This window comes from Syngnathus leptorhynchus, chromosome 4, assembly GCF_054491065.1.
Source record: "Syngnathus leptorhynchus isolate UIUO chromosome 4, UIUO_Slep, whole genome shotgun sequence".
NCBI classification, from domain to species: Eukaryota; Metazoa; Chordata; class Actinopteri; order Syngnathiformes; family Syngnathidae; genus Syngnathus; species Syngnathus leptorhynchus.
The window spans coordinates 8,413,367-8,429,332 of NC_141198.1; the positions used below are offsets into that span (position 1 = coordinate 8,413,367).

General features: G+C 42.3%; 1 protein-coding gene across 2 annotated transcripts in view; it reads left to right on the forward strand.

Annotated features, from left to right (window-relative positions):
- Positions 1–15,966, forward strand: part of hmcn2 (hemicentin 2) — a 39,484-nt gene extending 23,518 nt beyond the window's left edge. The window contains exons 39-81 of one of the 2 annotated variants that reach the window (XM_085909597.1): positions 89–202; positions 391–587; positions 691–772; positions 858–989; positions 1,055–1,198; positions 1,303–1,462; positions 1,893–2,017; positions 2,099–2,282; positions 2,354–2,451; positions 2,575–2,853; positions 2,945–3,135; positions 3,580–3,661; positions 3,795–3,931; positions 4,032–4,173; positions 4,247–4,391; positions 4,831–4,958; positions 5,036–5,192; positions 5,253–5,374; positions 5,459–5,623; positions 6,220–6,327; positions 6,802–6,936; positions 7,029–7,163; positions 7,252–7,521; positions 7,791–7,981; positions 8,058–8,271; positions 8,767–8,901; positions 8,980–9,170; positions 9,852–9,933; positions 10,181–10,351; positions 10,720–10,872; positions 10,999–11,136; positions 11,327–11,448; positions 11,529–11,769; positions 11,850–11,909; positions 12,011–12,130; positions 12,216–12,350; positions 12,455–12,574; positions 12,671–12,796; positions 13,424–13,552; positions 13,625–13,918; positions 14,372–14,491; positions 14,572–14,698; positions 14,777–15,966. In XM_085909597.1, coding sequence (XP_085765723.1) covers positions 89–202; positions 391–587; positions 691–772; positions 858–989; positions 1,055–1,198; positions 1,303–1,462; positions 1,893–2,017; positions 2,099–2,282; positions 2,354–2,451; positions 2,575–2,853; positions 2,945–3,135; positions 3,580–3,661; positions 3,795–3,931; positions 4,032–4,173; positions 4,247–4,391; positions 4,831–4,958; positions 5,036–5,192; positions 5,253–5,374; positions 5,459–5,623; positions 6,220–6,327; positions 6,802–6,936; positions 7,029–7,163; positions 7,252–7,521; positions 7,791–7,981; positions 8,058–8,271; positions 8,767–8,901; positions 8,980–9,170; positions 9,852–9,933; positions 10,181–10,351; positions 10,720–10,872; positions 10,999–11,136; positions 11,327–11,448; positions 11,529–11,769; positions 11,850–11,909; positions 12,011–12,130; positions 12,216–12,350; positions 12,455–12,574; positions 12,671–12,796; positions 13,424–13,552; positions 13,625–13,918; positions 14,372–14,491; positions 14,572–14,698; positions 14,777–15,155 — 6,680 coding nt within the window. In that variant the 3' untranslated portion in view covers positions 15,156–15,966. Of the gene's footprint in view, positions 1–88; positions 203–390; positions 588–690; positions 773–857; positions 990–1,054; positions 1,199–1,302; positions 1,463–1,892; positions 2,018–2,098; positions 2,283–2,353; positions 2,452–2,574; positions 2,854–2,944; positions 3,136–3,579; positions 3,662–3,794; positions 3,932–4,031; positions 4,174–4,246; positions 4,392–4,830; positions 4,959–5,035; positions 5,193–5,252; positions 5,624–6,219; positions 6,328–6,801; positions 6,937–7,028; positions 7,164–7,251; positions 7,522–7,790; positions 7,982–8,057; positions 8,272–8,766; positions 8,902–8,979; positions 9,171–9,851; positions 9,934–10,180; positions 10,352–10,719; positions 10,873–10,998; positions 11,137–11,326; positions 11,449–11,528; positions 11,770–11,849; positions 11,910–12,010; positions 12,131–12,215; positions 12,351–12,454; positions 12,575–12,670; positions 12,797–13,423; positions 13,553–13,624; positions 13,919–14,371; positions 14,492–14,571; positions 14,699–14,776 lie in introns of both variants that reach the window. The other variant, XM_085909596.1, reaches the window with a different exon arrangement.

Sequence of the window (15,966 nt, forward strand, 5' to 3'; positions counted from 1 at the left end):
AATTTCAAAATTGATGGGTGGACAGGCAGTCCAGACAATGCAAGTATTTTAAAAGAAAATTTGATATGTTGCCATTCATACTTCATAGGTGGCCAGATGCTACAGCTGCCCCGGGCAAGACTGGAGGATGCAGGACAATACGTGTGCACGGCCACTAATTCAGCTGGCCAGGACCAGAAGAGCCTACTCCTCAGTGTTTATGGTGAGCCATCTGCACACGTCAGCGTCATACACAGATGATTACATTTCAAAGCATTGTCTCAGCAAAAAAAAAACCAAAACTGTTTATCACAGCTGTGACAGAGAATGCGTAGCTTAAAAGTGACTCATGCCAAGTTGAAATGAATCACACAATGAGATCATGTCCTCATTCTAAATGCAAACCAACAGTCCTGCCCACCCTGAAGTCTCGCCTTGATGCCGAGTCAGATGTGCTGACCCCGCAGCTCGGCTCTTCTGTGACCCTGCAATGCGAAGCCCATGGTGTCCCTGAGCCTGAGGTCACATGGTATAAAAATGGACTCCAACTAGTTCCAGGGAATGGACTGAAGACAGATCACCACCAACTGGAGATCACAGGAGTTCAGGTCAGGAAAACTTTAAGCTTTCAAACACAACTTTGCAAACTCCAAAGCCATTCCATCATTCTACGCTACGAAATCCATAATTTGGAAATTTCTTGACTCCCAGATGGCAGACGGTGGCACCTATACTTGCAAAGTATCCAATGTGGCTGGCCAGGTCGACAGAACTTTCAGACTCGCAGTTTACGGTGGGAATACCTCGTGTCATGGACAACAGTAGTGGACCAAGAGTGGTGACAGTGTTTAAACTACAGTGCAAATATAAATTTACAGTTCCACCTGTCCTCGATGAGTCTCTCTCGGAGGCCCTAAACTACACCCTGGGCTCTCTCGTGTCACTTCGGTGTGAGGCCTCGGGAGTCCCTGTTCCAAGCATTACATGGCTCAAAGATGGAACACCTATCGGTAAGACCGTGATAAAAAAATAGAAATACTATAGGAGTGTAACATGATATTGTATTTGTTTCCAGAGAGTAGCCTGCAGTGGCAGTGGTCTATCCGAGGGAACCGCCTTGAGTTGGGGCCTCTTACTCTGTCTCATGCCGGAACTTACACCTGTGTTGCCAAGAACAGTGAAGGACAGGAACAAAAGGACTACATTCTCACCGTGCAGGGTAAAGAATGGCGTCTATTAGCTGACTATCGATTCTCATTGAAAATGTGTTCTCCAAGAAGGAAGAAAATATTGTTTGAGTTGACCAGTTGTCTTCCTCTGTAGTGTCACCTACTATTCTGGACTCTGATCATCCATCTGAAGTGAGTGCACCCATGGGTGAAGAGATAACACTCGAGTGCAAAGCAGCTGGAAACCCCACGCCTCACCTTAGCTGGCTCAAAGACGGCTTGACTTTGGAAGGTTCCGATACTCGTCACATTGCGTAAGCTGTTTCCAGTCCATATTTGCTGACAGAACAATAATGCATTGTATGAGGTCATAGTCATACTAGATTATTTGTATTTGCAAAGTAGCTCAATTTGTTTTACAATAGTCACAACTATGTATCAAACTTTGACATTCCCCAAAGGTTTGGGGGTCATACTAAAAATCATTAGCTCTAATGTTTATAAACATAAGAAATGAATGTGTAGGGAGACAAATGGATTTGTTTATGATGCAATCATGGGGAACATTATTAGCAGCTGGCATACAGATGTTCAGTAGCTTGTATGTTAAATGGAAGTTCGTGCAACAGACAGCCATATGTTTGACCGTGAGAAAGACTTTGGGAGGTGATGATGATGATGATGATGAAAACGTTATTCTGGTGTTCATATCATGTCCACTATTTTGTTCTTGTTATTTACCAGTGTGACGCCCGATGGCAGCACATTGACGTTACTAGGCCTTAGTCCTGAGGATTCTGGAACATATACCTGTTTGGCTGTCAGCCCTGCTGGTCAGGAGAGCAAGATCTACACTCTCTTTGTCCTTGGTCAGTTTTAACATTCAACTGTAGTGCTTTTTGATCAATTTACATGTTATTGTTTGACGGGGTTTTTTTTTTTGGTCACAGTACGACCATCCATCTTGGGCGAGACCACCGAACCCAAAGTGTTGCAGGCCATACAGGACAGTGTTGTGACTCTTGAGTGTCGTGCTGATGGAGACCCTCCACCTCAGATCAGCTGGCTCAAGAATGGACAACCTCTACTTTTATCACCACATACACGCCTAGTTTCTGGTGACTCCGTACTTAGGTCCGTCTGCATTGTTGATTTCTGTGTATGCATCGTAAAAGAAATACTGACTGTCCATTTGTCTCATTTAGGATTTCTCCTGTGCAGTTGTCAGATGCTGGCGTTTACACATGCATAGCTCGCAGCCGAGCTGGTCTTGCTGAACTTAGCTATGACGTTCAGGTCCAAGGTAGTTGGTGTTTAATGCATAAAAACGATGGAACTCGCTCATTATTTTCCATCAATTTGGAAAAAGTATTATTTGTAGCATTTTGGATTCAGGTGTGTTCTCTCATCACTCATTGTTCTACAGTGCCTCCTGGTGTGGATCATGTGGAACCTGTAGAACCGGTGACAGTTGTGCAAGGATCGTTAGTAACTCTTACCTGTGAAGCCCGTGGTGTTCCTCCTCCGACGTTGACTTGGATGAAAGACGGCCAGCCGCTATCACTTCATCGGAACCTGCTGTTGGATGGACAGGAGACGCGGCTGCAGCTGCCTGATGTGGCACCTTCGGAGGCAGGCCTCTACAGCTGTGTTGCTAGCAACCAAGCTGGAAGCAGCACAAAGAGTTTTAATCTTACCATTCTTGGTAAAAAACTCCAACTGTATTGTACAACTGAAACTTTGTTTTCATCCCGGTAAGAACACTTTATGACAAAACAACTTTTATTCTGATCCAGAGCCTCCAAAGATATACGGATCTGATGACCCACTAGAACTGACAATTGCAGTAAACAGCCCTCTGGAGTTGGAGTGCTCTGCAGAGGGAGTACCACCCCCCACCCTTAGCTGGCTCAAGGACGGTCGTCCGCTGGAAGGAAACAACATCATTCAGGAGGACGGACACATTCTTAGTATCAGCAAAATTCAGGTAGATAACAAGATTTAACAGCAACTAAAGCTACAGTGTATGTGCCGTGTAATGCTTTGTTGTCAAAATATGTGCTGCATCTATGAACTTTATGTTAAATGTATTTTAATTGCACCTATTAAGCTTAAAAGTAGACAATGGCTCTGAGAATTGAATGTTTTAAAAAGAGGATTAAAAAATCTCAAAGCTCAGCAGATATTTGCAATTAAAAAGAGTTGAGAGCTGAATTCAATTGTTTGCTGGAATTGGTCACACATTGGAAGATATAAAAATGTCAGTCATCATTCTCATCACTCATTGTAGACAATGTAGTATGATGCATCTGATTTCTTTCCAATACAATACACTATAAACAAACAAAAAAAGCATTGAATATAAATCTGAGACTGTCAGAGTCAAAATGTCAACATGTCAACATGACACGCCGCATGTGTCTTCTTCAAGGTTGAGGATGCAGGTCTGTACACCTGCTTGGCCAGCAGCCCAGCTGGAGAGGATGGAAGAAACTATTGGGTTCGAGTACAAGGTAAGAGAAAACAAAATCTATTCCTAAGGAGCACAGTGTAAATTGTGTGTGGTCAGTCTGACATTCTTTCAACTACACAAACCGATGCCGTCAGAATTAGTATGTGATTATACAAACCTTGTTCATACTTCAGTCCCACCGACCCTTCTTGGCTCTGAAGATGTTAGAACATTGTCAGTGCCAGTTAATGGACATCTGACCCTGGAGTGCCTAGCCGACAGTGATCCCCCTCCTGATATCGACTGGTACAAGGATGAGGTCCAGATGCAGGTACAGGATGTGAAAACTTTCACAAACAGCTAATGAAGTCAAAGAACATCTGTAACTTGCATAAATTGTTGACTTTGCTGCCAACCTTCTGTCCAATTAGCTGGGTGGCCGTATTCAGCGGCTCGCAGGAGGCCAGTACCTTGAAATACAGGATGTCAGACCAGAGGACAGTGGCCAGTACAGTTGTGTGGTTACCAACATGGCAGGAAGCACCAGTCTCTTCTTCATTGTGGAGATTCTCTGTAATTTGCACTTTAAGAGACATGGTTAAAACTTCTTTGACATATTGACTCTAATCATACGTCTGCCTCTTAGTGCCACCAGTGATTAAGGAGAGCACCGCAGTGGTGACAGCTCATATAAGCCAGGATGCAATTTTGCCTTGTGAAGTTGAAGATGGCACGTCTCCGACAATTATGTGGAGAAAAGATGGCTTCCCCATAACCCACGATAACAACAAGTAGGTTTTTCTTTTCTTTTAACGTGGTTAAAACAGCACATTTTCCAATTTCACAGAACATCATTTTTTTAAGCTTTTTCCACATCAGTTTAGGTGAAATTCATTCTTCTAATAAACCATGTAATGTACTTCCTCCAAGTGATTCCTTCGGAGATGACATTTCATGTTCAGTACCTAAAAAGCAAAGTCAGTCAGACTGCCAATTTTGATGGATTAATTTAATTTGAAGCATATTCATGAATTTCAATTTGCAGCACAAATGAAAAGCATTTTTTGAAGCCTTTTCAAACAACAATACAATTCAATTGCAATCACAACATGCACGCGTGTATTAAATCAACCAACCTATTTGTCTTTGTCACTAAATGAATTCATGGAGAGTATCAGAATCCCATTGGATGTATTTTATGAAGATGAATCCGCATGTGAAATATTTCAGGTACACCATGCTGCCAGAAGGCTCCTTACGTGTGCACGGGGTTCAGCTAAGTGATGCTGGCCGCTACCACTGCACGGTATCAAACCAGGCAGGCTCGGACCACCGAGGAATCGATCTCAGAGTGTTTGGTAAACAGAGCAAAACTGTAAATTATAAATCAATGTGATTGTGGTCAACATGTTGGATCTGCTCTATGTTCCATTAGTGGGTCCTTCAATCAGTCCTGGCCCCTTCAACACAACTGTAACCAGAGGCATGAGAGCTGTCCTGAGCTGTGAGACAACTGGCATACCTCCTCCTAAAGTGTCCTGGAAAAGGAATGGCTCCCCTCTTGATAGTAGCCATCAGTCTAATGCATACAGGTAAATACACTGTTTGATATTGAAATCATAAGAAAATACTTAATTGGATTCTATTTTAAGGTTATTATCTTCTGGGTCACTGGTACTTTTATCGCCGTCCAATGAGGATGAAGGTTACTTTGAGTGCACAGCTGTGAATGATGTTGGAGAGGAGCGCAGGGTTATTGAGGTCATCCTCCAAGGTATGAATTTGAAAGTGGTCCAGGTACACAGCCACTTGAAATGTCTAAATTCAAGAAATGTGGTTTTGGTCTTTGATCTTGTAGTCCCACCGTCTATTGAAGACGATGTTACAACAGTCACAGCAGTGAAAATGTCTCCTGTGGAGTTGCCTTGTCAAGTCAAAGGCCAACCTCAGCCAATCGTCTCCTGGACAAAAGGTGGAGCCAAGCTGGGATCTAGAGGAGGAAGTTATCGCGTCCTACCTACTGGTAAAATACCAAATACTTGTCTTTTAGGGATTATTGCAAAACACAGAGTAGAAAACACATCTGTTTTATTGTTGTTCATTTTCAGATCCATTTTTACCCGAGTCAAAAAAAATAAAAAATATTAATAAGTAAGTTAGGCAGACTTCTGAAAAGACATGAATAAATCTTTGGTAGAGTTGGATGTTAAGGTTAGGGTGAATTCGCAAGTATAAAAAAATGACCTATTTAGGCAGAGCCTGATGCAGAAGTTCATTTTTGTAGTCTGCAAGGTAAGCAAAGATTGAGTGTTATGCTTCTTCTAATTGGAGGTCTCATGCCATTGTTTCCTCCACTGTTTCTCCCATGGTTGACATAAATTAGTAATTCTAAAACTCTGCTTCTGTGTGGACCTGTGGAAACTTTGTGCGTGTTGCCGGTGGTTACGCTGCACTGGTGAAACTGATTAAAAGTCTGTTGTATCAAAATTACTACTGTCTGGCACGACTTATTCCAAAAATGATTTCAGTAATTTTAACGGCTTGAATGTTGTGTGTTACTAACAGGCCGCCTCTGTTTATATGTGACAACTGCATATGCTACTGCTATATTTTGTGCAGGGGTGTTGGAGATAACTGCTGTTTTACCAAGCCATGCCGGCAGGTACACATGCTCAGCCCGCAATGCAGCTGGAGTGGCTCACAAACACATCTCACTTACGGTGCAAGGTTTGTTTCCATTTGCTAGCATCAAGGCACACAACATGACTGTATTTTATTTAAAAGGCATATCACAAGTTGAAACTAGGGCTGGGAAAGGGTTATTTTCACAGTAATTTACTAATTTATTGATGGCAACAATTATTTTATTACGCATTAAATCTTGTTGCCATTATTATTATATATTTTTTAATAGAAAATGTTCCTAAAACAAAAACTTTAAATTAAGATTCATAGTGAATATTATATTAAACTGCTAGTGTATGAAAATGTCACAAGAGTTAACCCAGCAAATATTATGGCATTTTTATTTAGATGACAATACGTTAAAATAAAAAGTGTGCTCTACACTACATTTCAATTTTGGGGGAATATGCGTATAATGTGATTGATTGTGTTTAATCACAAAGACCTCATGCGATTAATCGTGACGATCGTTGCCTGGCCCGAGTTAAATAATTTCATTTTACCTTGATCCGACAGAGTCCCCAGAAATCAGACCCATGCCAGAGGAAGTCCAAGTGGTGTTACATCACGGGACCATCTTACCCTGTGAGGTTCAAGGATTTCCTAGACCGTCCATTACCTGGCAAAGAGAGGGTGTTCCCATAGCAGCTGGTAACAAAAGCACAGCAAGAATGCACATCAAGAATGCTACGAAAGGGCAAAGGACATACTGGTTCTAAACATAACATTTACTTGTTTCACAGGTCACAGGCTAGCTGTGCTCTCAAACGGCGCCCTCAAGTTTGCCCGTGTTACTCTTGGTGATGCAGGAATGTACCAATGCCTGGCAAAAAATGAAGCTGGTGTTGCTGTGGGAAGAACTAAACTTGTGCTTCAAGGTATACTTTGCTTGCAAAAATTAAACGAGACATGCCTGCCACTTGCATTCAAATAAGAGCATATGGTCTTACCCCTGTGTGTCCTCAGTTCCACCAGTGCTGAGCGTGCCTCATGTGGAATACATTGCTGTGCTGGGCCAACCTGTCAGTTTGGAGTGTGTGGCCGATGGCCAACCCCAACCGGAAGTTACTTGGCACAAAGACAGGAGACCTTTAGTTGACAGTGCTCATATTCATATATATGCAAACGGGACACTGGTGATTACATCTACCCAGCGCAGTGATGCTGGGATGTACACATGTACTGCCAAAAATCTTGCTGGCAGAACCAGTCAAGACATCAGACTGGTGATTCAAAGTGAGTCAGTTTGTGAAATTACACTGCTTTGTGTATGTTGATTAAAAAGGCATCAAAGCTCCAAGAATAGATGAAGTTTGGAAAGGCATACTGACATTTTTGCATGGACCCGAAAGAAATAGTTGGGTGTCAAAGATATGGTAAGAGAGCAATTCAAACACATTTGTGTGATGAAAAAGATTGGATAGTGTTAGGAATGTCAGCGTATACCAAAGTATTGGAAAGCAGGCTTTACAATATACTGTAGTTATCCTATCGTTGTGTTTCAGTTCCCCCGATGATTCTTCCTGGTCAAACGGAGATGTCAGTCATTCAAGGATTTCAGGCCTTGCTACCTTGTGCTGCTCAAGGTTCACCAGAGCCCGAAGTATCATGGGAAAAGGATGGTGAAGTTTTGCTCAAACGTCCGGGCAAATTTACCATCCTGCGATCCAGAGAGCTGATTATCGAGAGAGCTGAGGTGAGCGTGAGAACATTAGCAGCTTAGGTGTCCGCCGAGTATGCATCTCTTAATAAGTTTGCTTTTTCTTACATAGCCAGGAGATGCTGGACTTTTCACATGTGTAGCTACCAATGCGGCAGGATCCACAAGACAGGATATTCACTTGTCCGTCAATATGCGACCTGCCTTTAAAGAGCTACCTGGTGATGTTACCTTAAATAAAGGGCAGGATCTGGCCTTATCCTGTCATGCACAAGGAACACCTTCTCCTGTCATCTCCTGGACTGTCAACAATAAACCTTACCCAGGTATCGTTTACCTAAAATAGCGTCGCTGAAGAGCTCCCATTAATAGCAGAAGACCACAGCACATATTTTCCATAGTGTTCAAATGTACATTAATAGTCTCTATCGTGTCACTATCGTTTAGTTTTAGAATCCATTAGTCTATCGATTATCCAACCGATTAGTCGAATAATCGAACACAATTTGATTTGCATTAAAGTGTATTAAAAATATTTTCCCCGATAACTATTTATTAACCAATCATTTTTGTTTGGTATTATTTAGTGAATAAAATGACATTTCAGCAATTTAATACAAGATTGATAGTCATCACAAATACTACATCAGAAAAGATCAATCTGTCTGCTTTTGTGGAGGACTAAAAAAATCTGAGAATTATTCCTTTTGAAAGGCTGAAATGAGAAGATTTTGGGCAATGAAACAATGTTTATTCTTCCAGCCAAGATCTTAACCACTGACCTTGTTTCTAAATGATTTTTGGTCAATCTCATTTTGTAGGGGCCACTGTAGATGAAGCTGGCAGGAACACCATCATAATTGATAACGTTACCATGAGTGATGCTGGAACTTATGTGTGTATCGCGGAAAACAGCGTGGGCTCCATCCGTGCGCTTTCCTTTGTCCGCATCAGAGGTAAACTTTGACTGATAAGTGAAAGCTATGCCCGGGCAACAAATACTACCTCAACATAATACTGTATGCTTTTCTTAGAGCCTCCTGTTCTGAAGGGTGAAGCCCACACGTTTCAAACAGTCACTCAAGGTGGCTCCGCTATGCTCGACTGTCCAGTCCAAGGAGACCCCAACCCAGTTCTCCGCTGGCTCCGGAACGGAAAACCCCTGCACCGCTCTGTCCGCATGCAGGCACTTCACAATGGATCATTGATCATTTACAGCATCACTGTAAATACAAAGCTCACACAATGTATTACCTGCACGTTAGTCAAATTCAAATCATAAAGTTTCCATAAGCAAACTTGAGAAAAAGCTTTTCTCAAAGGAGGTGCATTCATCCAATAAGGGCTTCATCTGTGTGGCTGACTGAGTGTCCTGCTTCCACCACAATCAGATTGGAGGCACTTCAGTTAGAAACTAACTGCATTATCAATACAGGGAGGAGGTCAACAGGGAACTGGATGTTCCCAAACTCTGGGCTGCTTTGCTTAGCCTCTAACCTTGTTATGTGCCTAACTGCTGCTGTAATTGCATAGCCTGAAGCTGAGATTCTCACAGATAGATGACTGTTCTTCCCACGGTGCAATCTGATATTCTTCTACCTGGCCCCAACAATATATTCCTAGTTACATACACTCTCAACTGGCTAACTCTTAACAGTGTTCTCATGTTTGTTCTTTATTCATATATTGAATTTACACCCCCCCCCCCCCCCCCCCCTTATATCACCTTTAATTAACTTGTAATCTGTCCAGAGTTTCTGTCCATGCCCTTGATCAGTGTCATAGATGTATTGTTTAAAGACTTAGTTTTGGTCCTCATGCTTTGTTTTTTGTGAGAGCAAGCTTTTTTTTGTAAATATAGTGCCAATCATATCAAACAATAGATGTTTGTCATGTTAATTTACAGGCTGCAGATGAAGGGGATTATGAATGTGTGGCTGAGAGTGAAGCAGGGTCAGCTGAACGGACCATTACTCTCAAGGTTCAGAGTGAGTCTTCAGTTTTGTTTATCATTTAACTTTGTTTAATGAATGGACATTACTTGGACGTGATATCGTGCTTTGCTTCCCTAACAAAGTACATAACTCCTTTCCGTCAACCTTCACATACTTTGTTACTTTTCTGTTTCTCTTCCTTGATCATTTATGTCATTTATGTTTGTGACCACATCACTAGTTATTTTGGTTGTGACAAATATCTGCTCATGGCCACTATTAATTTGTCTCTTTGTCTTAGTTAATGGAGGCTACTCCAACTGGCAAGACTGGAGTCCTTGTAGTAGCATCTGCGGTCAAGGCTTCCAAGAGCGCAGTCGACTTTGCAACAACCCAGAACCAGCTAATGGTGGACGAACATGCAGCGGGCCAAGTACTGACTCCAGGAAATGTCAAGCCGGCCTTTGTCCAGGTTTAACTAAAATACTATATTTATCTTTTATTTGTAAATGAAATATTATGTAAAAAAAATCCATAAATGAACAAATATTTTTCTGCAGTGGAGCTATCAAAGACATTGAATCAGAAGAGCCGGACAACTTTTAATTTGTTCATATTTTTAAAAAATCTTATTAGTGATTACTTTTAAGCGCTCTGTAATGCTGCATGAGGAAATCATAAAGAGAAGTCATGTTACATCTTACCCTTATCATGCAAATGTGACAATGACCATGACATTCGTTTATGGAGTTATTTCAAGCCCCATTTTTTTTCTCACCCCAGCATTATCCACACATATACACATATATTATGCATTGGTATTTTTTTTTCGAATGAAAGGTGAAGCCCCTCGCAGGACCAGAGGAAGTCTAATAGGCATGGTCAATGAGAGGGAGTTTGGAGTGTCCTTCCTAGAGGCCAACATCACAGATAATGAAGAAGAAGCCAGCAGCACTCTCCAGGCCCGCCTTGACAACATTCCTCCAAGCGTTGGTTAGTGGTCACAACAAATACTACTTTTGGCTTTCTTCATTTTGTGTACCACGCTGATCCCAGTATCATATAATGTACATTGTACTCTGTCTGTAATCCAGTTTATTGATGATGATAATGTGGTAGGTCCCTTGCTGCGGGTACTGGTATCTGTTTTTGCACCCATCTACTGGACCACTGTGCTTCAGCGAGAAACCACGAGGAATGGCTTCTCCTTCACACATGGCCAATTCAAGCAGGAATCTCAACTGGAATTTGAAACAGGTTTGTTCTTGATTTTACATATTCATCATCAACCATCATACAAACATGAAAATAATGAGTTCTACATCATGATGTTCACAAAACAACCACAAGGTGGGGTGACTGACTAATGTCTTTGAAAACTAAAGTTTCTAAATGAATGTGTAAAATATTCTTTTATGATTTTATTCTTTCAAAATCCTCCAACCAGGCGAAGTCCTTCGTGTCCTCCATGTGGCTAGAGGACTGGATTCTGAGGGAGTTTTACTGATTGACATTGTAATCAATGGATTTGTACCGCCATCATTAACAACCTCACATGTCAGCCTCCAGGTGTGTTCACAAAACTCCTTGTTGTCTGAGGACTTTCAGCAGTTCTCTTGATTTCTAAGATCGAATTGTATGTCCTCTAGGAGTTTGATGAGTCCTATGTGCAGACGGGCCAAGGGCAGATGTACTCATGGTCATCACAGACCCACCAGAGGGGAGGTACCCCCATGGTGCTGCGCTGCAACCACACCATTATCTACGAGGGTGAGGAGACCCGTCGGGGCCCTCTGCTCCAGCTGTTGAAGGTTTCCGGAGTGAATAGTGTCTACAATATGCTTACTCTTACACTGGACTTCCACTTTACTTCACGCCTTCTTATGCCAGGTCAGAGGAAATTATTAATAAAAAAGAAAATATTTAAAAAGTAGAAACAAAGACGTCACAGTCAACGGTTCTGTTTGCAGATGGTCATGAAGACAGTTGCCCGAAAGGCTTTGTCCTCGACACAACCTCATACTGTGCTGGTAGGTGGCCTCTGTCTCATTCATGGTTTGGCAGTGTTTAACTTTAAATATATGTCATATTGCCACTTTATTATTGTAATTCAATGTGTGGTTACGATTAGATGAAGACGAATGTGCGCTTCAGTCTCCCTGCTCTCACTCGTGTAACAACATCATGGGAGGGTTTTCTTGCGTCTGCCCTTCTGGCTTTACCATCTCTACGGAAACCAACACATGCCAAGGTGAAATACCAACTGCATCGAAGGCTTGTGATTTGTATAATCCATGTGAAATCTGATTCTCTTATTCATCACCTGAACCTGACAGATATTGACGAGTGTGCCCAAGGCTCACATATGTGCCACTACAACCAGCAATGTATCAACACAATGGGCACTTATCGCTGTCAAGCCAAGTGTGGAGCAGGATTTAGGCCCAGCATTAAAGGAAACAGCTGCGAAGGCAAGTCACCATTTTACCACGTGCACTATTTCATCCATCCAGTCAGTGGATGAACCCCGAACTGGTCACCAGCCAATAGATAGCTACGTAATTCTGTGTTTTAGATGTGGACGAGTGCCGAGAGTCTACCGTATCGCCGTGTCAACATCAGTGTGTCAACACTTTGGGATCCTACCGCTGCATCTGCCACCCTGGGTATCAGCTGTCAGGACACCAATGCATCGGTCAGCCACTTAAATACCAAATTGGTCCTTTTATACTACGTCTACTGCAGACTGGTGTTTGATTTGAATGATGAAGTGACGAACCCCTTTTTCCAGACATCAATGAGTGCATGAGGAATGTGTGCCCAGCTCACCAGCAGTGTCAGAACACTGACGGAGGCTACCAGTGTTTCGACAGCTGCCCAGCTGGCATGACCAAAGCAGAAAATGGAGTGTGCATGGGTTAGTGTCTGTTCTTTCTCACTTCATTTGTTTATGAGAGCCATTCCAGTTTCCTACTCCGCAGGAGTTACATTATGTAAGATAATCATTGAAAGCTCCAAGAAATGTTTGAAACACTTTTTTCTTGAGTGGGTGAAGATGGGGAGGATCCCATTGGCGCTGCATTTTATATTGTGTAACAGAGTTTCACAAGAAATCTGCTGCATTGCTTAGCGGCAGCACGCAGCCATTGGTTTGCCTCTATAAAGTCAGCAAGAGCTTTCTTGAATGCTATAATTTCTTGCGCAGATTCCACAGAAAGATATTCAAAAGGAGTACCAACAGACTAAATACAAAACCACAATTCAAACAAGTTGGTAGAGTTTAGTTCACCCTGCTATGTTAGATTTGGAATCGTAAAGCTAGATTTGGCTTGTGTTTACACTTCAGCAGGGTGTAGCCGTCATGGGCATTATTTTGGATGTGACACAGGTTTTTTTAACAGTAAGATATTTTTTTTTAGGTACTGTTAAATCTGTTAAAGCCATTTTTGGTTGAATTTTGGGAAAAGCTCCAAAAACTCCCAACGGCACCCTGACACTGTCTCACTTGTGTTTTTAAAAAGTTGATGGACCTTTTCTCTTCCAGATATTGACGAGTGTCAAGATGGAAGTCACATGTGTCGCTACTCTCAGATCTGTCAGAACACCGTCGGAGGTTACGGGTGTATATGTCCCAGAGGGTACCGGTCTCAAGGAATTGGTCTGCCATGTCTGGGTAGGTAGTTTATTTCTTTCAGATTAGACACAAATTTGCCTTTGTAATAATTACTCTCCTGTATACATTCAGATGTCGATGAATGCCAGCAGACGCCAAGCCCGTGCGTCTTTCAGTGCCGCAATGTGCCGGGCAGCTTCAGATGCTTGTGTCCACCTGGAACTGTGCTGCTTGGGGATGGACGCTCATGTGCAGGGCTAGAGAGAGGACAGATCTTTTCGAATGGGACCAGAGTGAGAGCGAGACTTCGGCCGCAGCTGGTGTCATCCCTTGGCAGGCCAATTTTGTCCCGTTCTCACGGGGTGTCTCGTATTACCAGGCAGAGCTGTCCTCTAGGATATACCAGCAGAGATGGCAAATGTGTTGGTAAGCTTGCATCAAAGGCGAGTTGATGGCAGTTTTGTGCAGTGTTCAGCCAGGCACCCAGAACCAGTCACATCATATTGTGGTCTAAAGTAGGTCTCGAGCTGGCCATTTCTTACAGAACTATACTATCTGGGCTTGAATGCCTAACCATTTTTGTGTAGTGAACTATAGTATGATAAAAGTCAAAATAAATGAATTCATAATGTCTGTGTTCTGCATTTCAATTCAAATGTATTCTTCAGAGATAATTGCCAAATAGGATGTACTGTAATTATTTTTAGTTTTGACATCAGTATATTTCAGGGTAAAAAAAATATTGTTTATCATGATAGTTTCTGGGACAATATGTCATCCTAAAAATTCATTTTCATAATTACCCTTGGATAAAGTTTACAACTACGCTTTGCTTCACACTCACACACTACTCACTATCCTGTATTGTCATTTGTGTAGATGTGGATGAATGTCTGCTCAGGAAGCCTTGCCAACATGAATGTCGAAACACCATTGGCAGTTTCCAGTGTCTGTGTCCTCCAGGCTACCAGCTGCTACCCAATGGCAGGAACTGTAAAGGTACCAGAAAATCCGTTTGTGATCATATCACCTTCATCTCTTCCACAATTACAACAAGTGGACTTTCTTCCCCACTCTAGACACTGACGAATGTTTAGAGCAAGGCATTCAATGTGGCCACAATCAGATGTGTTTTAACACCAGAGGGGGATACCAGTGCCTGGACACTCCCTGTCCTGCATCCTACCAGCGGGGAAGAAGCCCGGGGTAATACATGAGTGTATATAATAGAGATTGCATTTCAGAAGCATTCGAATGTCTCAACATTTCTTGACTCTTTAAAAGGACATGCTACAAGCCGTGCTCTCTGGACTGCGCCACCGGAGGCTCTCCTCTGCTCCTGCAGTACAAGCTCCTCACGCTTCCCTCTGGCATACCAGCAAATCACAACGTAGTGCGGCTGTCCGCGTTCTCGGAGTCAGGCATCCTGCAAGAACACACATCTTTTATCATACTAGAGCAAGAATCTGAGACGGGTCTATTGGGACAAGCATTTGGCATCAGGGACGACGGAGGCCGGGGGATCATCTACACACGGCGGATTCTTGACAGCCCAGAACTTGTACGCCTCAAAGTGCAGGCCACCACCATTTCACAGCAGGGCCGTGCGACCTACCAGAGTATCTTCATCATCTACATTTCCATCTCGGCATTTCCCTACTGAGCTGCTTCACAAGTAACTCTAGATACTTTTAAGACAAATCTCCAGAAACCTGAGCCTCGGATGCATTACATGACTGATAAATCCTGTGGATACTTAGGACTGAAACATGGTGAAAGAACTTAACATTGCATTGTCATGGCCGATACGACTGGCCAGAGAAAATTGAATCTGTCGTCCTATAAATGGAGAGAAATGCATGAATTGCTTCAGTCGAAACATGATCCAAAACTTCCAAGCTTAGGTCTTCTGGTAGATAATTCAATGTCTGGTGGTAGTGCTTCTGATTATGCCGAATTAGGGCAAATAAATGAAAATGCAAGAGAAAAGTAGCTTGATCCGTTTTAAATTTTCATCATTAATGACAATAAATAATCTTGACATTAGTGATTGCTTGTTTTACAAATGAAAAAAAACCTGTCTGCTTGAGCCACTTGTTTAAAGTGACAAACCAGTGGATCGTGTTGCATCTATGCAGCTTTTTTGTCCTCTGCATTTGAATGTAAATATGTTTAAAAGTGCCTTTTTGAATGTATCTGAGTAGACTTTCTTGAGGCTGTTACTCAAATGGTGCTAAAACGAATACTTTTATTTTTACCGGTATTGACTGCATTCATTCTGTTGATTGGTGCGGCTCCAAGTGTCTTCCGTGCTTACATGACCATTATACACAATGCTGATATGAGATTTGTTGGGAAGGGGAAAAGGGTCATTTGCAACCCATGTTAGCCTACGAAAAAAGAGATTATACTGTTACTTATACTGTTGACGCTACTCAAACCGTGTTAACCCACTTTCACTGTAAATTGTATGT